The following is a 24,343-nucleotide window of genomic DNA, read 5'->3' on the forward strand; positions in this document are numbered from 1 at the left end:
TCCAATGAAAGGTATTAGTTATGGTAAAACATAACTTAGACATAACTACTTAGAATTACAAGGCCAAAGCCTTGTAAGTAATTGGTTTTGCGAACAATATTACTATATCGGTGTAGTTCATGCAAAAAACATTCATAATTAACGAAAAAAAATTAAGAAACACTTGAGGAAGGTCCGTAGTCGGCTTTCTAACAATTTTTTTTGTGATGCCCGGCCTTCACGTTGACTTTTTGAATACGTCTCTTGATTCTTACAAACAACTGTTAGCAGTTCGTTGCTTTTCAGTTTTTTTTTTTACTTGTACAGCAAAGAACTAAAAATCCCAAAGAGAGCTCTAATTGGGAGACAGTGAGGCAGATTCGTTGGGTCGTGTATATTAGGTACAACTGAAATTGTTCAGGAACCGTATTGCCGTAATGTGTTGATGCATCATCCGTCCAAACCAAATACCTTCAATCGGCATGGTGTTTGTGGAAAAATTGAATCACAATTTTCCCCAAACATTCGTTCTTAAAATTCAAACATTCGTTCAAACATTCGAATTAAAATTAAATTTACATAAGATACGATTTCTGGTTTGATTTGTAATAGATTTGGAAAAGACGTTAATTGGATATGGATTCGACACTGATCGCAATAGATTTGAATTGGGTTGGAATTGGAATTTTGATTGAAAATCGGATTGAATTAGTATTGGATCTAAATTAGGTTTGGATTGGAGTGAATTGTGATTGAAATTGGAAAACATCTTGCAAATATTCGAACTGAATTTGAATTTGAAGCCTGACTCGGATGAGTTAGGACTGAAGTTAACTAGAATAGAATTGAGAATCTGGCTTGGGGTTGGATTTGGATTTGATCCTTGGTCGACTTGGGGTCGGATTCAAATCTGAATCGAATGGATTTGGATTTGAACCTGGATTCAAATTGTACAAAATTTTTTAATTAGATTTTGATTGAATTCTGCCTAGACTCAGACTGCAGTTAGGCAGATTCCGATTAGATTTAGACTAGAGTTGAGTTTGAAGCTGTATTGGATTGAATTCGAACCTGGATTAGAATGGATTTGATTCAGATTTAGATTAAACTTGTAATAAATCTTGATAATATTCAATTGAATCGGATTTGATTGGATCCGGACTATGTTTCGATTGGATTTAGATTGGATATAAATAAAATTTGCATTGGATTTGAATTTTGGTTTGATTTAGAATAAATTTGGAATTGAACCTGATTGCCTACGATTGAATACGCGTGTTCCTCGATTCCAGAGTGTAGCTTCAGTGATGCTTTGGGGGCAGTTTGCAAGCCAACAAGTCAGAGTGGACGGATGTTCTGGAACAAATTGTTACCGCGAGTCTTCGAAAGCTCATGGGAGATAACCTCCATGTATTCCAGCATGATGGTGCACCACTGCGACCTTGGCTCAAGGTTGGTGTAGCGACAATTTGGCGGATTTTCTGAATAAAAAGGAATGTCCTTCATGTTAGCCAGATCTGAACCCAATGGACTTATGCCTGGTCCTACATGACTTCGAAGCTTGCTGACTACAAGATCTCAAACTTGGCACTGTTCCAAGCGGTTATCCAGAAACTCTGGAATGAAATACCTATGGCATCCGTGCGTAATGCCTGTGACAGCGTTTGAAATTTGTGGAACTAAGGAAGGGCTTACTCCAAAACATCTGCTATAGACGTTCACTATGGAAAGTATTTAAAAAAATAATACTTAGAAATTTAATGTGTGATATTTGAATCGCATTATGGAATTTTGAAATTTTATCCGAATTTATAGAGTAGAGTTTTTTAATCAGATTTTGATTGGATTTTAAAGTTTCGATTTGACCTAGGGTCGCATTGGATTAGATTGAGTTATATTGGTTGCGAATTAAATTTGGATTGATGAATCTAATTCGGATTCGGTTTGAACCTAGATGAGATTAGGATTGTATTCTAATTTGATTTGTGTTAAATTGGAAACGATTTTGATTGATTTTGGTTTAGATTAAATATCGATTTGGTTCAGATGGAAGAAAACAAAATTTATTGAAATCCGTTGGTTTAAACATACGATAGCCAAAAGCCAAAAAAGCAACAACACTATGCGAATCATAATAGAAAAAATGCTCAAGTCAACATTCATGCTAAGAAAAAAAAACATGAGGCACTTTATGGCACATTTTTGTCCCAACACAATAACCTATGACGCATGGTTCAGCCTCGCACTTCCATCTTCGGACCCAAAAGCCATCTGTTTCGACCAGCAAAAAAAAGCTTCCCTATATGGGACTCTATAGACATTTATTTCCCGCTAACCCTCAAGGTGCGCTGGCAAAAGACAGTATGCAAAACGAATGCACGGGGTATCTAGCCGACGTGGCACAAAATTATTCAAACACACAAAGCCGGTGTGAAAAATCGGCTAATCAGCCGCAGTACGCGGTCGTGCTTTTGAAGGTGGAGAATAATGTACCGAATGCACATGACTGACGGGGTGTCGGATTGCAACCTTGAGAGGTGTAGGAAATTTTGCGCCACAGCGCACCACGCTCTGGAAAGGGAAATAAACTGTTGAGAGTACAGAAAAAAAGAACAAGCTTTCGGAAATGGAAAGAAAAAAAAACAACAATAGCAATTAAAGGTTTAGAACAGTTCTCGTGATACCTACCGAATTCGTGGTGGACCGCTTGTGACATCGCCTGGCTTAGAACGGCGTACGAGTTGCGCGTTTCTAGCATTCGACTGCTGGAAGACTGCTGACCGGAAGCGGCTTTTGATGCTGGGTGTTGTTGTTGGTGTTGCTGAGAACCGTGGTGCGCTTGATCGGTTCGAGGTGGTTCACTGCCAGCACCACTACCACCACCTCGATCGTGCTGATGAACGACGGGGACTTTTTGCAGCTGATGCTGATGTTGCTGTACCTGTACTTGCCTTGAGTTAGACTGCTGTTGCTGCTGTATGTCATCGCTTTGCGACGACGTCGTCTCACGTTCGGAGCACGACACAAGCACGATCGATGATGAGGTGAGCAGCGCTAGCACCAAAGTTACGTGCAGCCAGCAGCGGCAGCTCCTAGAAGCAGGTAACTTCAACAACATGTCCGCTCCTCGTTTGTCCCGCTTTACCGTACAATAAAAATTTAGGCTTCCCGACAACAGCTGGAAGAACCGGATGGCGAAAAACTGGAAAGCAACAAAGGAAGGCGGTTGCACTATCATCGGATATGCCTCATTATTGCGCGATTCGAATGCTTGTTTTGGTCAATGTCGGCTCCCGCTGTTGATACTGTTATTGTTGGTGTTGTTGTTGATGTTGTTATTGCTTTTCTTTTGGCATTGATCTTGAACAAGTATCACACAACCTGTGTATGTTGTACAGCACACTTCCGGATTTCCTCTCGCTCTCGGTCACTCGTTACCGTTGCTGCTGTCGTTGTTGTTTGCCGTTTTCGATATTATTGTTAATCTGTCGATCGTCGTTTCCAGAGCTGCTGTAGGCTCAACTCAGCTTCTCTCCCCTTCTAGGCACTCTACTAGACGCCTTTGAACGACCTTCACCCTGTGTCGCGCAGCTCGGAAGCCAACCACTTTCAGAGCGCTTGCTGTCGCACACCTTTTTTTTCGTCAAATTAATTCCGCCTCCAAAAAAATGAAAAGAAGAGATCTTTTCACATACCTTTGTGGTCACACTGAAATTTTTATTTTCTTATTTTTCCTTCACAGTAAATGATCTTAATTTTTCCACTCACTTGCACCCGCGGCGGCGCGCACACACACAGGTAATCTATTCACGCGAAAATGACACAATAAAAAATACCAACCAGCACAGGAAGTGACACTTAAAAATAAGATTTTCCATCCAAAACTTGATACGTAACTCCGCGGACAGCTGCCAGGTTGCAGGGTTCGCAGGGAAGTGTGCTCTTTTCCAGCAAATGTGCGACAACGACGACGACGAACTCGAAAGGGTTTTTTTTCTGGTTCGTTTCTTTTCTCGCCGCCTCACACGCCACAACCGATCGAACACGTCAGTTCACCCGTGCCCGTACACTGCAATCGATTGAAGACCCCGACGTCTCGAACTAATGATCTATCGAAGTGGAGCCACGGTTCAACACGTCGCAATATTCCAGGCTTTTGACCGCAAAATCTTACGACCGAAATGAACGACTTTTCACGTTCACGTACCCCGCTCTCTGTCACACGTTGCTTCCTAGCGACCGTGTGAATCCGTGTGTGGATGATGGTGCACTTCGGAGGTATAACAAACAATTTCACTGCACACAATTGCCAGCGCCCGTCGTCATTCACTGTAGTCTCACTCGCGCATTCGTCATCAGTCATCAGACAAGGCAATTAAATAGCTAAATATTTGAACCACCTTTTTTCCTCTGGTGTGTGCGCACGGTTTGCACTATCCGCCCGCAGCAGTAGTAATTGTGTGATGAACATCCAAAGTTCAAAGCAGCAGCCAGACGACTAACGTGAGAAGCACAAGAGAAAAAAAAAACGGAACGAAAACGAACGGGAAGCCAGTTGTGTAAAGTCACACAGTGAACTGTCACTTTTCGCACCCACACACTCTCGTGCGCGGCTGTTGTTCCTTTTGACACACGGATTATCGCTTTCTCTTGCACGCTACCGTCGTCCAACTATCGCGGCCAGCTGATGTTGTTTTGTGTTTTGTTTCACACCACGCGAAGCCTGTTAACAAAAGATGAACGGTAAAACGATAAATTAGAGAATGTGTGTTTGTGAATACAGAGTCTATGGTATATAGAGTCGCGCGAAGAGAAAATCTATCGTTCCGGCAACACAGTTTTTGTGCCGTTTGTTGCCAAGAACTATACAGTTCTGTTTTTCACCATGCATAAGCGAATATCAATTTTTGAAATTCTTCACAAGGTACACAGTTTTGAAAGATTACACCGGTGATATTTTGTTAAATTTAAGTGAACCAGTGTACAGGTTTAATGTTGGATTAAAATTTGTAAGTAAAACTTCGGAAAAACACATATTCTTTATTACGCTCAATTACAACACTTTTCATCCACTCCTAACATTATCACCTTGTTTATTTACAGTGCTCGATTGGTTCCCTCGTTTGACACTGATTTGGTTCCTTTGGTTTCATCTTTGCGGGACTCTTAAATATTATAAACATAGACTCTGTGTGAATAGAGTGCAGAAACGGCAGTAGCAATAAAACCCGATAGGAAAATGAAAGGTTGCCAGTTGGTTTACGAAATTTAGATATCAATAAAGAAAACAGGGGTGGCATTGCGCAGCTCGATTCGAACGATTTTCGCCATTTTCGAGTAGGTCACATATTGCCAGTTATGCTTTAAGCTTAAAAGGAGCTGTCATTGCCGTTTGTCCTGCGGCTCATCTAACCCGCAAAGTCGAAAAAAATACGAAAAACGAAACATAACGCCAGGGTTGATATTTGTTGACACTCTTGAGTGAATGTGAAGGTGAAAAAAAGCATCCATAAACGTTATTTTTTTACAATCCTTTCAGAGTTCTCCCTTCCCGCTTTTTGCATGGAAGTGAACTGTCAAAACACCTCATTATATTTCATGCGATGAAAGCAAGACAACAAAATCAGTTTATCAGTTAACGAAGATTGTCAAGGCATCGGTCAGTTTCAGTGAAAAGTGTTTCGGTGAGGTTCATTTTGGTTGAGTGGACTGTTTGTTTTTCTTTTTCGCTTTGAAGTGAAGATCATTTGGTTGGATTTGTCGTCAAACTTTATTTCGTGACCGTGAACGATGCGCGCGATCTATTTCAACTGAGTATAACAGCACGTTACTAGGACGAAAATCTAGTGTATCTGAAGAGTACTGCGATCATTGGAAGTGAAAATTGAAAATGATTGGCTGTAATATTCGAAGAATTTTGCTGGGGAAAATGACTTTTATCAGCACTGCATAACGCCCCCCAGCGATCATTTAGTTTTGTTCGAGTTGCTCGAAACGAAATGCGCAATGTCACCCTAGGACTAATGGATATGCCAAAATTTTAATTTCGTACCCGCATAATCAATACCCATAAAACGTGCCTAACAACTAGTTCGGGATATTTAGTCACGACTGTATAGGCTATCGTTAAACCATATGGATTATCATTCGTTTATGGTTATTGATAATGCGGGTAGGACGCTCATGAGCAAATTGAAAATTAAATTGTCTTGACTTTCAAAAACTCTAAATGTAGAACGAATATTGTTTGATTTGAATCAAACTTTGGGGGGGGGGGGGGGGTTTTGATCCTTTGATTGATCCTTTGACTCGAGCGCTAGGGGTAAGACACCAGTGGATATGAATCTTCAAATGATTTCCAAGTACAGTCAGGTTTTTACACGGAAACTACGAGGTTTTTACGTGGGTTTTTGAATTATTGCAGTTATTTTAACGCGGATTTTTGAGATAACGCGTTTTTTACGCGATACCGCGCTAATTCAAAAAAATGTTCGTCGATTTCCGAATTAACGCGGCGTGGCAACCAAAAACGTCTTAGTGTTTATTGAGTAAAATACCTAGTCAAAAAAAACTTTCCGCCCTCCAAAAGATGCGAAATAACCGTTGAAGAGGACAATTTGAATTACCGGTCGTAGAGCCTTTCGGGTTTTTTCTAAAGCATTTCTTGGTGGTTAACTTTATGCGGATATTTTAATTACCGTGATTTTTTACGCGGTTTTTACTATGTATGTATCACCCACGTAAAAAAAAAAACCTGACTGTACTTCTGATTGAGAAACTCAAATCATTTGGAAACACAGAAACCCAAAAAATGTTGTAATATATACTCTTAAAACCGAAAAAAACCTAAAGAGCAGCTTGAAGGCTTTTAGTTTAGATCCAAATCTTCAGCAATTTCGCCCGTATCAGCATCATTGAAAGATTCCCATGACTCACTATGTTAAAATATTAAACAAGGAAATTTACGGAATCCACGTTTCCCCAACATTATTCGGAAGACTTGGTCAGACCAAAAACTTCGAGCGCAAATTCCATAATTTTCCAAAAGCAGAAGCACAATTGATGTTCAGAACAGAAAGCTACATTAAATGTAGGTTGGCTTAAATCTCAAGATCGATGAAAACAAAATCGAAATTAAACCTGATATGGACCTAACTAAGCGTAAGGTCAACATTCTGCGACCACGTCTATACTTTCATGTACAACTTCCTCCCTAGCTGCGCAAAAGGAGGGGTCAATTGATTTCGTTAAAAGAGATTGCTTACGAGAGCGAAAACGAGAAAATTTTTCTGTTCGGCATAGCTTGGTTATTATATACCACAATATATCTAACTAATGGTAGCAGTGGTCATAGGCTCCTACAGGAAAAATAGCTTGGTTATTATCCTCTGTAGCATGTTAGTATGAAAAATAGGATAATGTTTTTCAATTTTGCGCTTATACTAATTTAAATCTCATGTCACAACAGGCTTAGCCGTAAGATTGTATATAAAGGAGAGTGACGAAACGGAAACCTCAAGAAGTAATCCTCTATCTTTTAAAAAAAAAAGATTTGCTTTCATTTCTATTTTTATGTTTAGCTGATAGAGTTATATAAACATATTAAGTATTGTTCAATTGAGTGATTTTGCCGCTTCATTAATCAAATCGCGATTGCATCTTGAAATAATTAAATCGTCCAATAATTCTGGAGGCATTATTGGAGTCGATTTCGTTGGAGTATTAGCTTAACTGCATCTTTCCACTGACACTTGGGAAACTGGAGCTCTCAAATCAACAATTGCCAACTCGTAAATCTCAGGACCGCGAAACCTCTGCATTTTCCAATATTTGACCACATCAGCGGTCGACGGAAGACGAATTCGGTAGTTTGCCAGATTTATTAATTTGAATTTTAAATCCGCCTGGCAAGTTGCAGAAATTGTTTTAATAGCGCCGCTGCATTCCTCCCGAAGCTTATCTTCAAATTAATCTCCTACGAAATCGTCTTCAAGCTCATCAACACATTGTGTTGTAACAACATTCCTGACCTGATATTTTTGCTACTTTTAAAACGTGATCCTGTATGAAAAAATGTGATAAATTTCAATTTATAGACTTTTATTTAGGGGCCATCCACATACCACGTGGACAGGGGGGGGGGGGGGTTTGTAATGTCCATATACTTTAAAAGAAACCTGCAATTGCAACCAGTTTATCTTCATTTGAAAAGAATGGTGAATCCATGAAAGCCCAAACGGTGAAACAACAAAGCTGCCTTTAAGCTTTACTGTAGAATGTTTTCGTTTTTTTATTTAAAGTATCTAATAAACCGGTAACAAATTTATTTGCTGTTTGAAGTTTTTCCACTTGAAAATGGCATTTTCATTATACTGAGCAAGTCACCCATCACAATATTATCACTTTGGAATGATTCCGTTACTATAAACAGAGGTTTGAAAGCATATACAAATTCGTCCGTTGCCAACCATACATTGTTATCAAGTATCAATTTATTGCATTGCTCATCGATATTGCTGTGAAAGCTTTAAAACTTGAACACGCTCTCAATCATTATGCAAGTTGATCCCCATCATATCTCAACATCTGTTCTGGGAAAAGGGACCTTACCCAGCCTGAAAGTTCGCGTTTTGCATATTTCAAGAATGCTCGTACAGATTGTAACCATTCTTCAGATAGCAGAACCTTCTTCCCCGTTACATCTTACTTCGTCTAAGCAGTCCAAGAATTCATCTACGTTTCTATCGTTTTCCAAATATTCTGTACAACCATCATCCGAAAAAACATCAACGTCTATAGCGCTTTCGCTAAATTAATATCATTTAAATGGTTCATACTGAATGTCTCATCATCTAATAGAGCGATATTCTGGTGATGTTGCAGTTTTTCTGGGCAACTTAGCATATTCTTTTCTTTGGTCTGTAGTTACCACGTTAATATTGTATATGCTCAACCCACATTTTTCAAGTGTTTCATCAACTCATTTTTTCAAATAAGCATAAGTTTTTCGCGCCTCAATTTCCTCCATTAAAAGTGTTCGAATGACAATCTTTCCATTTTGTTGTAGGAACTGGGTATTTATTTCATCGAATTTTATCGAAAACGATTTTCTTTCTATTCAAGCGAAATTAGTTCGTGAACTTTTTTTGGCAACTATAGAAACAAAATTTCTCATTGCATCAGCATGTGTTGGTAAACTTCATTGCTTTAGTCCTATTTGATTTGCCATTGCCGGAAGCATGTTCACTATGTGTCGTTGAACACTATTTAGAGTGCCTTTTAGTTTGCCGCTGCAGCAGCCTTCAATCAAACTACCGTAAAACGGGGCGAATAGAAACAGTGGGGCGAATAGAAACAAAACTTCCGAGCTTGATAAATTTGATTATATTACTTCGATAACATTCGAAAACGATGTAAATAAATTTTTCTCGAATAGTTTATTAGTAAACAAGTCCTCTAAACCCAGTTATGGATTTAAACGACTGCTATAAGTTTGCTGGAAAAATTACAGAATGGAGGTTCAAATTTGAGCGTTTCCGAATGCACACAAACTTTGTCTGTGGGAGCCATCTTGTTTTGTTTCGAGCTTGTGCGTGTGCTGTATTGCGTTGGCAGCTAAGTATTTTGAGTTTTTACAGTGAATTTTAAGCTTACCATAAGGTATTTATCACTCTTCCGCTAATGTTTTATGGAAAACTCCCTGCTCGCAGAATAGAAACGCGAATAGAAACAACGCCAAGCGAGTATTTTCTGCACAACAACAAATGCATTTCTCAATGCAATCATTTTTTTATGTAAAACGATGAACCTGTTCTATAAATCCTCAGCTCATCATGGTCCGGACTTACAAACCGAAAGGTCCAAAAAACTACAACAAACCGGACCTGCTCCGCCTGAGACAAGCTGTGGAAGTGACGGAGAAGAAACTGTCACTTCGTCAAGCGGCCAAAAAATACAAAATAAGCCATTCTGTGATTTATCGGCATATCATGGGGGAACATTCCGTCAAGCCTCAGGGTGGACAAACTTGTCTTTCAAAATCGGAGGAATCCTTGCTGGCTCAAAGGCTGAAACTATGCTCGGATTGGAGATACCCTGTAGACACTCGGATGCTTCGGCTTGTCATCCAAGAATATTTAAACAGAAACGGAAAGAAAATTCCAGTTTTTAAGAACAACCTTCCAGTACCGGATTTTGTTTACTTGGACAGGAATAAGCAGGAGCTCTCTTAGGATGTGCCAAAACATCAAAAGGAACCGATCGGCAGTGTTAGGTAAAATAATTCACCAGTACTTCGACAGGTTGCAATATAGTAAATTACGATGAAACAAATTTATGCGATGATCCGGGAAAGAAGGCCATAACGCGACGAGGCTGCAAGTATCCAGAACGAGTGATGAATAGCACGAAAGTGTCGGTGATGTTTAGTGCTGCAGGAGATGGTACCATATTACCTCCCTATGTCGTGTACAAGCCTCTCCACTTGTATGACTCTTGGACAGAAGGTTGACCAGAGAGCGCGAGATACAACCGGTCTAAATCCGGCTGGTCGAAAGTTTCTCTTTCGAAGACTGGTTGTCTTCTATTGCGATTCCATATCAGAGAAAGCTAGAGGGAAAGCGAGTGTTAATTGGTGATAACCTTGCGTCACATTTGACACTAAGAGTTATTGAGCTCTGTGCCGATAACGACGTAACGATGATTTTTCTCCCAGCCAACTCATTACATTTAACGCAACCACTAGATGTGGCATTCTTCCGCCCACTCAAGACTGCCTTCGGAAAATCCTTACAAACTGGAAATCCTTCAATGGCAAATACGAAGTGTCGCTGCCAAAAGATAAATTTCCAAGGCTCTTGAAACAGCTGATGGATGGTATCAAGGAGCAGGGGCCAATAAATGTCCGAGCTGGGTTTAAGAAATGCGGAATAGTTCCGTTGGACAGATCGCCCGTGCTACGGATGCTACCTTCAGAAACCAATTCAGCAGCAATTGTTCTGTTTTTTACAATATAAAACCAGAATCTTTCATCAGAACGAGAAAAAAATAAGTCGACTGATAAGTGTTTCTATTCGCCCCATTGCGGGGCGAATAGAAACATGCAGCATTTTCTTCGAAAATAGAATGAAATACTTATTGTATCAAAATGATAATTACACCCTTAATAGAGGAGAGCAAGACCCATGTTTTAAAGGTTTTATGTTCGTTCTAGACATTATAGTATTTTTTGTACACTGCCAGATATTTCGAAGACTGTTTCTATTCGCCCCGTTTTACGGTATTCGTCAAGCTATCTTTCCCCATGATTATCTGCAAACAAATGTTAACAAACGAAGGCTGTTTCTGCAATGTGTTTCAATGAATATAACAACTATGATATAAAGCATATAAAGCATAAAACGAAGACACCGGAAAAATCGAGCTAATTTAAAATTGGCCCTTATTAGTTTTAAACAAAGGATTCTGTAAATATTCCAAAAATACTCAAATTATAATTGACTAGTTTAGTTCAGAGTTCAATTTTCAAAGAATTGAATAAAGACAACACAAAAAATGTTAGTAATTTTCAAAAGCTCTGTAACTCAAAGCTCTGTAAACAAAGAATGCTAGAACTAGGAATGTTTATGAACATATCTTACACTTTCTAGTTTAGATTATAGAAATCCAAAGTTTAAGATTTCCAAATTTCTAAGTGTCCAGGAGACCTGCAGAAGTTTAAAAGCGTATTTCTTTATTCCACTGCACTGCGGCAGGGCAAATTTGCCGAGGTATAAAGCAACGACATCGCGATTTACGACGCAAGTAAGAAAGAGATGCCAAATAATTGTTTACGAACTAAGCACGTGCGGTGGTGGGTTGAAGCTGACAAATTTTACAGTGCGCTTTGGGCAGCACGCCAGGTCAAAATCGAGCGAATAAAGAAGGGTTTCGACAGCAGTTAGGTTGCTTTCACACTTAATTTATCTCGGCAAACTTCCCAACAGCTGATTGAGCTCGGCGAAGTTTTTAACGAATGTCAGCAATGTATTTCGACGAACATACAGCAAATATATCGATTTACCGTAAACCAGCAAGTATAGACGTTTCGTTTGCCGAAGTTCTTGAAAATTCTGCCGAAAACTTGTAGAACATTTCGCTGAATTTATCAGCTGTTGAGTTCTCGGCAATAAAATCTAAGTGTGTTCAGGTCGAGGTAAGCTAGTGTAATAAAGAAATTCGCTATAAGAGTTCAGCAATTCGCAATGAACTTTTCGATCCTCATAGTTATTGATAAATAACTTTCTAGAAGAGCCAAATGAATCTACACACTCAATTTTTTTCAGCAAACTTTCCAACAGCTGATCGAGCTCGGCGAAGTTTTTCGACGAACATTCATCGATATAGATACCGTTTGTACTTATAGAATATTTTGCTAAATTTATCAGCTGTTGAGTTCTCGGCAATAAAATCTAAGCGTGTAACCAGTCAATGCAAGAATGTAAATATTTTGTTTTTTTTTTCGGAGTTATTGCCGATTATCAAATGTTTATGGCTCGTAAAAGGTAATCCTGGCAACACTGCGAAATTTAAAAAAAATCTAAACTCACCAAAAAATAGTAATATAATCCAATAAGAATCATCCGGTATATTTCGAACCCTCCACTGGCAGACACAAATCTAGCTTGACACTACAACTCTTTCAGGGGTTAGGTTTAAAGTTCAAAGTGTCAACCAGAAAAAAAATTTCATCACATTTTCCAACTCATTCGGAAGAACATCACACACTGGCCACTTACTTGTTCCGAAATGATAACAGATAGCAACAAACAATAACTTTTCACAGTAAAATCCAACCGGGTAGAAACGCGCACAATTTCCCTGCCACTGTTGTGAGTTGGACGAAATGCGATGATAAAGAAAAAACCGCAGAAACAAACTTTTTCCGCTCTTGTGTTGGTGGTGGTGTCGTTGACTAATAAACGATAAGTTTGGCTTTTCGCTTAGCGCATATCAAATCAATTTTTATAACCGAGCATAGCGTAAAGCGATGCTTTCGCTGTCGCGACTTCTGATGCGGTAAAATTGTTTAAAAAAGTGTGATTTTGAAACAGATGGACAGCTCACAACGTTTGATCGCGCTGGTTTCCGCCCGAAGGGCCCTGTGGGATAAAAAAATTAGCCAGTACAACAACAGGACGCTGGTCAACAGATATTGGCGAGAGGTTGCGAACGAATTTGGCAACAATACGAGTAAGTTTTCGATAAAAATGTTGATGGTTAATTTGAAAAACTGAAGCGCTTCTTCCTTTTTAGTTGTTGAAATAAAGCGGAAATGGAAGTATCTCCGAGACACATTCCTGAAGGAAATGAAAAAAATACCGAAGGAAAAGTTACGCGAACCCGACTGTGCGTCCTACAGCTCTTGGCCGTACTTCGAAGCGATGCTGTTTTTGAGAAATATGGTCAGACCACGTAAACAACTGTTGATCAAAGGTAACCCCGACGAGGAGGAAGATGAAGACTATCAGACGAGTACAGTGCAGTTTGATGAGAATCCGATAGAGCTGGTAGAAATGCCATTTACGATTAAAACGGAAGACTCAGTTGTGAATGAACAACCAGCTAGTAGCAGCAAAACGGCTGTCGAAGCGCCCCCTAGATCGGTTCTCAGTGACGATGAGGATGAACTGTTTTTCAGAAGCTTGCTACCACACGTCCGCAAGATGGAACCGGAGGATAAGCTGTTGTTTCGGACGGAAGTACAAAATCTCGTCCTGCAGCACGTCTATCGGAGGGACGATCCGATCTAATTTGTGGTGAAACTGATTTGCGATACTGTACCTAATAATGATTTAAGAAATTATACTCTAAATTAAAATTTGCTTTTTTAAGTGAAAAATAATGGTCTCATCTAGTTTCGTCATTGTTTTTTTACTTCATTAGATTTAGTGTTGATAATTAACATATCAAAATATTATTTTATAGCCTATAATCGTCCCCATATATTCTCTTTTGATAAACATGTTGCTGAACAAGGTTTTGCATCTCCGTGCGAAACGCTAGCTTATCCTCCGGATCCAGCTTCCGAACGTGCGGCAGAATGCTTCTAAAGAACATTTCATCCTCATCAAACTCCTCAATGATCCTGCTCGTTCCAGTAGCTGTAGCATCCATTTGCAATGGAACGGCGGGGGGCTCAATCGGGTCGTAGATTTTTGTGACGGTTGCGTTTCTACTTCGCTCTGGCTCATAATTTGCCAGTTGTTGTTCGGAGTCACTGTTGGACGTCGTATAGCCAATAGATGATCGTGGTTTGACCAAGTCCCGCAGGAAGAGCAACGATTTGAAATGCGGCCAAGCTCCGTATAACTCGTAGGTCGCAACATCCAGGTTGGGCCATTTTTCCGCGGGTACTCTCTTCATTTCCTTGAGAAATGTATCCCGAAGGGATTTCCATTTTCTCTTTATAGGGTGCGCTGAAAAGAGTTCCTTGTTTTGTTGCACTGATCTAATAGTAGGAATTATGAATTAAAAACTTACACTTCTGAAAGCCCAATTCATTTGCAATCTGACGCCAATGTCGCTCCACCAGTGCCCTGTTCCGATAGTTTGCTACTCTTCTATCCCATATGTGTCTTCGCGAGAAAACAAGCGAAATTAGTCGTTCGTTTCCGTTCTGCTCGCTCGCCATGCTTTCAGAGGGGACAACACGTGAAAAGCACTTTTCAAACGGTTTCTGCTTCCGCGTCCACGACGCTTGTAGCGATTATTTCGTCGCGGATTCCAAGACAATTCAGACGCTTTTGTCAAGTTGAGTGCGTCGTTCTATACGCTTCCGAAGCAGCCAATCCTCAATCTTACCTGTGTTGATCGCATCTATCAAACTTATCGTTTTATCGATAAGCCGAAATTTATGCGCGGCACGCATAAATTTGGTAATCCTTAACATGCTCTATCTAAACTTAGTAAAATTTGAATTATAGAATGAAATGTGGAAGTTTATAGGATTTTTACAATCAAAAATATGCACTTTTTCTGTACCTGCTGCGATGGCTGGACAACAAATTGAGTGGCTCTTGGATGAAATTTATTTTCGATCCGTCGGCTAAAGGGCAACGGAGAGACGTTGAAAAATTCCGGAGAAAAACTGTTCATCGAGATGGATGATTTATATTTATATTTATACGCAAAGCAAACGTACAATAAACATTTGAAACCAATTTTTTTCAAAAAATGAAGAGAATACAAATCCAAAAAGGCAAAAATTAAAATTCGTAAAAACAAACCGAAAATATCAAAATCTATCGACGTTCAACGCCATAGAAGAAAATGGTTTCAAATTATATTTCAAGTCTATTTTCATGTTACTGAAATATAATCCTAAATCAAACTTTCAATAGCTAGAACACTTTCAAAAGCTAGACCCCAAATCAGCGTTTGAGTTGACGTGAAACGTTCCTAAAAGCAAAGCGAATCTCACATTAGTCATATAGCTTGAAAATGTTTTTGAGATTAACTGTTTTCCAAAAACCAGACTAAAGGACTATGAAACAATTTAATAAAAAATTCAAACTTAAAAAAACAGAATTTTCAAAGCCCAGAGTTTCCAAAATTGTCAGTATTTTAAAGCTTGACAGTCCAACATTTGAGAGCACAAAAGTTTCCGACTCAAAGGGTCAGAGTGCATGATTGATTGCTCAATTCAATCTTCACAGTTATCCATAAAAAACTTTCAAGTCCCATCTAGTTTTGTCATTGTGATTTCATTGATTCATTAGTTTCAGTGTTGATAATTAACATAATATATTAAAATATTGTTTTAAAAACTATAATCGCCAACACATCTTCTCTTATGATAAACATACTTCTGAACCATGTTCATTATCTCCGTGCGAAACGCTAGCTTATCCTCCGGAGCTAACTTGCAAACGTGTGGCAGAAGGCTGCTAAAGAACATTTCATCCTCATCATCCTCCTCCTCAATGGTCCTGTTCTTTCCAGTAGCTGTAGAATCTATTTGAAATACACCGGCGGGGGCCTCAACCGGGTCGTAGATTTTTGTGACGTCTGTGTCATAATCTACCAGTTGTTGTTGTTCGGAGTCACTGTCGGGCGTCGTATTGGCAACAGCTGTTCGTGGTCTGACGAAGTCCCGCAGAAAAAGCATCGAGCTAAAAAACGGCCAAGCTCCGTACAATTCGTAGGTCGCTACATCTAGGTTGGGCCATTTTTCCGCGGGCACTTTCTTCATCTCCTTGAGAAATGTATCCCGAAGGGATTTCCATTTTCTCTTCACAGGGTAAGCTGAAAAGAGTTGCTTGTTTTGTTGCACCGATCTAATAGTATTCTGAATTAAAAACTTACGCTTCTGATAGCCCAATTCGTTTGCAATCTGACACCAATGTTGCTCCACCACTTCCTTGTCCACATAGTTTGGCGCTTTTTTATCCCAGATCTGTCTCCGCGAGAAAACGAGCGAAATGAGCCGTTCGGCTCCGCTCCAATCGTTCTCCATGCTCTCGGTGAGGACAACACGTGAAAATCACTTTTCAAAGGGTTTCTGGTTCCGCGTCTACGACGCTGTTAGCAATAATTTTGCTTTTCAATCCAGCTTTCCAAGGCAATTCAGCCGCTTTTGTCGAGTTTCTGTAGTCCTCCAATCCTCTTTCTTCCTTTCTTCTGTGTAGGTGTACCTTACGAACTGATGCCGTCGCTGTCAGTTCGATAAATATTTATGTGCTGTGAAGCGCCAGTTGCACTGTGAAAAAAATCACGTCGAAGTGAAGTGATTTACTGTTGAATTCGCACTTCTAGTCAAACTCAAGAATAAAACGTTTTGTCTTGTTGAAGGTTGCTTTAATAATGAACCGTTTAATAACTGAACAATCTCTTTATATAGGAATCGGTTGCTATGTTTCTTGGTTACTATTTCTGTATGTAAAACATCTGGGTTACTATTTCTAATACAAACATTTCAAAGTGGGAGCAAAATCTTTCGAAATATATCATTAAGCCCTATTTAGAGTTCTAAGCGAAGTGAAAACCTCATACAAAATGTTCTATTTTTTCACGGGAATGGCATCGCTGTCAGCTACCATACATTTGACGCGTTACCAACATCACTGGCACTGGCACGACTGGCACCCAAAAAATGGGCAGTTTACCCTTATCTTATGTTGATTCGGGCAAACCGGCTAAATGTTGACTGCAATTATTAATAGCATATCGGACAGTTTTGAGCAATTTCTTAAGGTTTTCACATGGTATGTGATATTCTAACTGATATTTAGTACATTAAAGCTAAGTGAAGCAAACTGTGACAGCAGAAAAAGTAGTTTTGGGACAAACGGTACAGAAATAGATGTTCGTAACGCTTGAAGGCTACCAATGCAACCTGCAAAAATTTCACTTTGCTTGGAACTGTAAACAAATTCGATCCAGCGAAATCGAAGGTTGTGGATCTCATCTTTTTCACTGGGGTTTACTTTTTTCACGCATACAAACGGTACTGAAAAAAGCAACAGCAAGCGAAAACTTGCGTGCGTTTATATTCTGTCACTTGCAGCCAATTTTCGTTTCGCTCGGAGTGCAAACTCTTGAATTTCGCTTCACTTAAACTGTAAACTGCAGGCTGGTGAAATACCTGCGTGTTTCACAAACGGGTTTTCACGACAGATTTCGCAAGCAAAAATTTACGCTTTTTCACTTGTCAACTTTTTCACTTCGCTTGGAACTGTAAACTATGCTTCACATTGAACACTGAAATCAACATTATTAGGCATTTTGAACTAGATTTATTATTAGGGATGTCAATTTTCGAGGGTCAAACATCAAAACTTTAAACACTTTGAGGTACCCCTAAACCATGTCTGATTGAGCTGAAATTTTACCCACATCATTTTTTTGGATCAATAAACCAAATTTATATGGTAGGACCATTTTTTCTGCCACCCTATATTACATAACTAAGACATAGGTGAAGGCTGTATTGACCATCGCACGGTGACGTCACACATCTGAGTTTGACAGCTACTGGTAACTTTGTTTACATTCGTGTGATGCAGTTTTGTTCTTAGTTATAGCAGATCATTTCAAATGTAATCATAATGCCCTTCAAATGTTGTGCGCGCTGGCACCTCACTAAGAATAATTATAAATTGAGCAGTATTTCCAACATGCACAATTCCTCCATCAGAAAAAGTATAAAGTCCATAAGGTAAACAAAGTGGCCACTAACTGTCAGAAAAGTCTGTTACACTCTTTGACAAGGCGTGAAATATTTGTCACTTTTTGACAGATAAAAATTTGGTCAAAGATAATTGTTTGTCACTCTCCAATTTGCCAATTGAGTCCTTAAGTTTTACACGTATTGCTGATTTTCATATATCAGCTGGAAGAGGGCAATTTTCTGAGCAGAACGTGATTTTTAAAAGATGTTTATCGTTTGCCTTCGATTTTTTAATAAAGACTAAAAAACTGCTCGAAATTCCTTAAATGACAGTTCTCCTATATACCGTACATGGGCGAAATGTCGTTTAAGACCTTTCGATCAGTTTTTTATTCTTCATTTAAAAACCGAAGGAAAACGACAAACATTTTTTTTAAAATCACGTTTTGCTCAGGAAACACGGCTTTTTCAGGTGATATATAAAACTGGTACAGTACTCGTGCGCTAATTGCACGAAAGTTGCAGTGCAACTAGCGGATGGGCTTTTTAATTGCATGAACTCAAAACTGTCAAAAATTTTTAGGGGGTGCGCTAATGTTTGGTTTTCGTGTATCCGTTTACGAACCAATTTCGAACCAGTCAGATTTTTTCATACATTGCAACTTAGTTGGAGTGTAACGAACATTACTGTATTTCAGAGAATCCCACGTTTTCAGAAGCTGTTCAGTGTGTGGACAGCTTAATGCGACATTTCAGTGAGGATTCGACACAAGTGATCAAATTGAAATTAATTAGATCGACTATAATTGAAAACAAATTGGGCAAACGTGCAATGTGATTATGTATATTTGTTATTTAGTACATACAACCGAAATCTAAAATAACAAAATTAAAAATATTGAATTTATTTTCAGTTAATTAAATATTTCGCGCATTCAGTATCCCCTCGCAAAACTTGACAGAGAGACATTAGCTTCAAAAACCACGTGTAGTTTGACGCAAAACTGCTTTTTAATTGCACTTTCGTGCAACTAACGGACGTGCAATCAAAACGCAGTGCAACTAAATCGCGTGCAATTAGCGAACGAGTGCTGTATAGCTTTTATCTGAGGGGCGAGACAGCTTTTATCTGAGTTACTCTTATGCTTGGGAGTACATAACCACAAACCTAAGACATACGTAACACTGGCTTTTTTCTGGTACACGTTGCCCCATAGTACTCCGTACCTCGTCATGTCCAACTGCTCGATAAATAATGAACAAAATGAATTTTCTTTTTCTCGGCATTATCGAGTCCCAAAGAAAATTCCATACACGCTTACCATGAAAAACCTATACGTAAGTAGAAATCACTCAAAATCCTCTTAAAGCGCACAAACTCAAAATTTGAGTAGAGAGGCTGTACCTACTTCTGAGTTGTATGATCACATACATAAGACATACGTAACACTTAGGAAGAAATCTTCCGAAAAAGTTAGTACAAAATGAACTACTCGAAAGTACCAACCTCTGTAAAAAAAACTCTGTTTGAGTAGTTTATGGAGGTTGTGTACCTGCGCAGCCCTGCATTTGTCTCGTTCCCACTCGAAAAATGCAGCATTGATTTTGTAAATAACTTTTTGACAGTTTCTTAAGGGATTTTGTTATGGGCTCGAGTAGAGCCGCGATGAAGAAAATTCATTCCGTTAATTTTCGTCGAGCAGTTCAAACTGGTGTTGGTACCCGGTGATGTGGGGCAAAGAGTACCAAAAAAAAATCGCCAGTATTACGTATGTCTAAGTATGTGGTATGATCATACCTATAATTGGATAACGAAACATACCTAAAAATTGGTAACATATAAGATAAAACAGATACAAAAATGACTTGTTTTAGCGCATATTGGGATGTTTTAGTTCATGATTATCAACAAAAATAGGTAGTTTTAACGATTAAGTTCGTCAATTCAACCCACAACTAGTTACCACTAGTTTCATATTAGTTTTGCAGATCATTGATAATGCAAAGTGGGTAGTTTTCACATATCAGTGAGTTAACTTCACCCTAAACTAAGTAGCTGATTTCTACAAAAATAAGTAATTTCAACCTAAAATAAAGTTCTTTTTACTCAATCCTATAGTATTGAGTATATACACTATATATATAGACCTGTGGACTGAATCGCAGCGAGCCAAAATAACTGTCAAACGTGCGAGCCAAAATGAACATAACGAAAAATTTGTATCAAACAAATAACAAGAATATAATGAACCTTCGATTCCAGTGCTGCTGTCATTCACTACGCAGGTCTATATATGTAGTGTCTATAGTATTGAGTACCCAAAAGTAAGTAATCTAGTATGAACAACAAATTGGGTAAAAATTACTCAACGATCGATAAAACTACCCAAAATTAAGCTCAAACTATTCACTGTAAGCATTGAGAATTCCTGCAACAAAAATTGAAAATTTTGGTTTTTTAATACAAATAAAACTCAAAACACTCAAGATAATGTTTATAACATTGTTTATATTCCCTCCAACAACCGAAAGTTGCTTATCACACAATCGGTCTTGAGGTGTGTCCGTTCGTTTTCTTGGTGGGACCTTCAACGCTGTAAATTTCCGGAAAACCAAAATCTGGCCCGTGCCACTCTGGCGCACACCAATAGTTCATTCTCCGGTTCAGTGTCCCCGCAGGCGATACCACAAAATCAATGCAGCATTTTTCGAGTGAGAACGAGACAAATGCAGGGCTGCGCAGGTACACTGCCTTCAAAAACCACTCAAACAGTGATTTTATTCAGAGTGTGGTACCATTCGAGTAGTTCATTTTGTACCAACTTCTTTGGAAGATTTCTTCCTGAGTGTTACGTATGTCTTATGTATGTGGTATAATCTCAACCAAGTTTTCAAAAATTGGTGAATTTCCTGTAATTGAAATCGAACGTGATAACTCTCATAATTTTCAATAAAAAAAATCGTTTCTGGAATACTTTGTGATAAGGTCGTATGTCTAAACGTAAACAAAACGAGTGTAAGATGATTTGTGCTTGTGAAGTACAAGGGAAACAAGTTATTTCTTTTGTACTTCACAAGCACAAATCATATACACTCATTTTGTTTACGTTTAGACATACGACCTTATCACAAAGTAGTGGAGATTTAACTGTAACGTGGTGGGGGTGACACCCAAATTTTCCGCCTCAGGTGTCACGGCACGGTCACGCTACGCCACTGGCTCTAGCGACACATAAGTTGTCATTTGGGCTTGGCTTTTATTCGAATGCTCCTGGAAGAAAAAATAATGAAACCAATTTTTAGAAAATGCTTTTCTTGAACATGGCAGGGCAGTAATGTTTAAACAATTAGAAATTTATAATTTTGAAGTAGAATACTTCTCTCAGGAAGTTCGGCTACATAGGGATGTGAAATGAAAATCTAAAACCGAAAAAAGTGAAAAATATGTCCAATTTCAAATGCTAATAAAAAGATTAGTATTCGATGGATTTCCTTCGTTCTTACAGCAATAGATTGGAAAATCTTCTAAGATTCTTCCCAAATGAAGATAATTGTAGTTTTTTTTTCACGCCATTGTACTATTGAAAATAGTCAAGCCTTGTCAAAACGAAAAATTTGACCTCTGATTGGTCGTTATATGATTGCTTCCCAAGCACGGTCGACAGAATCATATACCTTGCAATTGAAACATGCTATTTGGCGTATATAAGAGCCTGTTTCAGCCGAAGCCGCTCATAATAGTTCTAGACAGCGACAACAGTAGTTGTCCTCTCTTAGCAGCAGCAGCAGTGCAGTGGATACCAGCGATGGCGGAAAGCGGCCACAGCTGTGGCGTAGCGATGGATAGCGCACTAGTTGCAGCGGATTCCAGCAACGATAGCAGCTGGGCCAGCTGATGCAGGGACAGTGGATACCAATGGCAGCGTGAAGCGGCCACAACTGTGGCATGGCTATGGATAGCGAACTAGTTGCAGCGGATCTCAGCATGTTCTGATGCAGTGAGTTCTTTGGTGAAAAGCTGTCTCTGTGCGATAGTGGGCACTAGTAAATGCATTCAATGAAAAGTTGACTCATTTTGACAAAGCGTGAGCCGTATAGTTTTGAGTGTTATATCAGCATTTCACTGTTTACTTTATCACAACGAATACTTTGTTCGCACTGTCGGTGATAACGCACAGTTTCAGGATGAAACCTGAACCTGATGATTAAAGCGTTAATGTTTTCTCTTGAGTTAATTTACATTTTTAAATTTGTAAAATTTATAAATTTTACTTTATTTCCGTGCCTTAGAACGTACTGAATTATTTTTTCCTTCGGTCATGAGCACGACACCCGAAAAAGTTTCATCTCAAAATTTAAAAATTGTCAAGCCCCAACCATGACAAGCAACTTACTATATTATTGAAAATGGTCAATCCTTGTTGAAGCGTAAAATTCGATTGATCTGATTATTCAACGTTTATTTACTAGAAATGACTGACACGCAAGCAGCTGGGTTATCTTTCTTGTAAAAGTATTCTACTTCAACCTTGCGGTCGTGAATTTGCACACAACCCTCTTGTTTTTTTTTTTATCAAGAGTACTGTAAGTTTAACTCGCATTTTATTAAATAATTGCATTCTTAAGTAACGGAAAAAAACTTATCTAGATTGCATTCGAAACGTTGACCCTAACGAGTAAAATCATTCGATATGAAACTATATTCTAATGTGATAAAAAAAATACTTTTCAACCGTTCTACGTCCTGTTGTGGGGAGATCCTAAACCTTCTCCGCCAGCAGCCGTTCCTGGTCCGGGTCCGGATGCAGTTTGATAATCTTGTGCTTGTTGGCCTGCGTCGGATCGTACCCGTACAGGAACACCGATCCAATAACGAGAGCCGCTCCGACGGTGAACTGCAACGTCAAGTTGAAATCGAACAAATACATTGAGGCTACGCAGGATATGATGATCGCAAGTGAGGTGGCGAAGCCTTTCAGAATATTATCTGCATACTTGACGACCACCGCCACAATTAAACCTCCACCGGCCTGCAACGCGATCAGATACCAGATAAAGCCATCATAGCCGTAGAAAAATCCGTTGCTGGAAATTTTTCCCCCGTCGTACACGTAACAGGTGAGCAGTCCGAAAGGTAAGCTAAACAAGCTGAGTTGAATGTTTCGCATCCAGATGGAAATGTCTGCCCCTTTGAGCATTTTCTCGAAGAAAATTCCGGCAAAGCCGGACAAAAAGCAGGCGCCTACGGCGGCACCGAATCCCAGCAGGCGATTCTGATTTGCATCTCCCGGCATTTGCTGCTGCTTCGAAGCTGCCGTTCCGCTGGAATCCGTCTGCGCGAGCTGAACGCTTGCCACTCCGACAACCAGCGCCACAAGGGCTGCCCACTGTGTCGGATACAATTTTTTTCGTAAGATTATCACGGCAAAAACCGCCGTCGTAAGAATCTTCAGCTGATATGTCACCTGATAGGTGGCCGCATCCAGATGGGAAGCTGCCACGTAGAGCAGATTGTTCTGCACGATGTACACAAACGAAGGGACACAAATTTTGAGCGTGTCCATCGGTTGCTTCACGATCGTGTTGTACAGAGTGGCGCGCAAACGGTGCACACTTCTGCCCTCCTCGAGGAACACCAGCACTAGACTGGTGCCCAGTTTGACCAGTTCGGCCATCACCACGGCTGTTGAGCTGAGAAACATGTCGCCGGATCGGGTCCGGGAGTAGCGCATGCTGAGACCAAGGATTGCATTCTGCAGGGTTAACGTAATCAGGCTGAGGTATTTCAGGCTGCTGTTGGTAGATTCTAAAAAAAAAAACGGGAACCTCTCAAACAAAAGCTTTCCAAGCGGAACCACAGCATCACTACTTACTGGGTGCCATTGTCCTTGCGGTGTGCGGCTTAGAATCTACAATCTCGATGCGTTGTGAGTAAAAATAGAACAATTAAAAAACTTTACACAGTTCCGAGTCCATTTGAACTCTACACCCACTAGCTAACGAATAAACTCATCGCAAAAAAAAACTCCGGAAAGCTAGCAAAAAATTCAACCACCTTCTTTTCTAGGTAGAAAGTTGTTTTTTTGATTACGTTGACAAAATCTGCACTTGCCAATCAGAATCGTTGTTTGCTTTCTTTCCTGCTTGCTTGCGTTGCATTCAGCTTCTTGTTCGTCGGTCGGTAAGGTAGAACAAATATTGACGGAGGTAGAGGCA

The 24,343-nt window shown here is 39.5% G+C and overlaps 5 protein-coding genes across 12 annotated transcripts in view; 1 reads left to right on the forward strand and 4 right to left on the reverse strand.

The window, feature by feature from the left end:
* The window catches only part of LOC129718804 (stromal interaction molecule homolog), a 75,881-nt gene extending 62,977 nt beyond the window's left edge, over nucleotides 1–12,904 (reverse strand). For 3 of the 8 annotated variants that reach the window (XR_008727049.1, XM_055669896.1, XM_055669893.1), the window contains exons 1-2: nucleotides 12,567–12,895; nucleotides 2,668–4,702 (exon numbers count right to left, since the gene is read on the reverse strand). Coding sequence is in view for 6 of the 8 variants with exons in the window: in XM_055669896.1 (XP_055525871.1) it covers nucleotides 2,668–3,217 (550 nt within the window). In the remaining 2 variants the exon portion in view is untranslated. Of the gene's footprint in view, nucleotides 1–2,667; nucleotides 4,703–12,566 lie in introns of all 8 variants that reach the window. The other 5 variants (XR_008727050.1, XM_055669899.1, XM_055669894.1 and 2 more) reach the window with 4 other exon arrangements.
* LOC129718807 (uncharacterized) lies at nucleotides 12,591–13,830 on the forward strand. The gene is made up of 2 exons (XM_055669902.1): nucleotides 12,591–13,209; nucleotides 13,273–13,830. Exons 1-2 carry the CDS (start codon nucleotides 13,071–13,073, stop codon nucleotides 13,767–13,769), a joined length of 636 nt encoding a protein of 211 aa, XP_055525877.1. The 5' UTR covers nucleotides 12,591–13,070; the 3' UTR covers nucleotides 13,770–13,830.
* A 41-nt stretch (nucleotides 13,831–13,871) lies between these two features.
* Nucleotides 13,872–14,838, reverse strand: LOC129718806 (transcription factor Adf-1-like). Its single transcript, XM_055669901.1, has 2 exons — nucleotides 14,500–14,838; nucleotides 13,872–14,435 (listed from the first exon to the last, which is right to left on the reverse strand). Exons 1-2 carry the CDS (start codon nucleotides 14,648–14,650, stop codon nucleotides 13,939–13,941), a joined length of 648 nt encoding a protein of 215 aa, XP_055525876.1. The 5' UTR covers nucleotides 14,651–14,838; the 3' UTR covers nucleotides 13,872–13,938.
* Nucleotides 14,839–15,737: 899 nt separating this feature from the next.
* On the reverse strand, nucleotides 15,738–16,809 carry LOC129731704 (uncharacterized). The gene is made up of 2 exons (XM_055691912.1): nucleotides 16,324–16,809; nucleotides 15,738–16,263 (listed from the first exon to the last, which is right to left on the reverse strand). The coding sequence occupies exons 1-2, from the start codon at nucleotides 16,472–16,474 to the stop codon at nucleotides 15,779–15,781; spliced, it is 636 nt and encodes a 211-aa protein (XP_055547887.1). The 5' UTR covers nucleotides 16,475–16,809; the 3' UTR covers nucleotides 15,738–15,778.
* A 5,903-nt stretch (nucleotides 16,810–22,712) lies between these two features.
* On the reverse strand, nucleotides 22,713–24,296 carry LOC129727293 (UDP-N-acetylglucosamine transporter). The gene is made up of 2 exons (XM_055684991.1): nucleotides 24,001–24,296; nucleotides 22,713–23,933 (listed from the first exon to the last, which is right to left on the reverse strand). The coding sequence occupies exons 1-2, from the start codon at nucleotides 24,008–24,010 to the stop codon at nucleotides 22,888–22,890; spliced, it is 1,056 nt and encodes a 351-aa protein (XP_055540966.1). The 5' UTR covers nucleotides 24,011–24,296; the 3' UTR covers nucleotides 22,713–22,887.
* Between the last annotated feature and the right edge of the window lie 47 nt (nucleotides 24,297–24,343).

The sequence above is a fragment of the Wyeomyia smithii genome, chromosome 1 (assembly GCF_029784165.1).
Source record: "Wyeomyia smithii strain HCP4-BCI-WySm-NY-G18 chromosome 1, ASM2978416v1, whole genome shotgun sequence".
Taxonomy (NCBI): Eukaryota; Metazoa; Arthropoda; class Insecta; order Diptera; family Culicidae; genus Wyeomyia; species Wyeomyia smithii.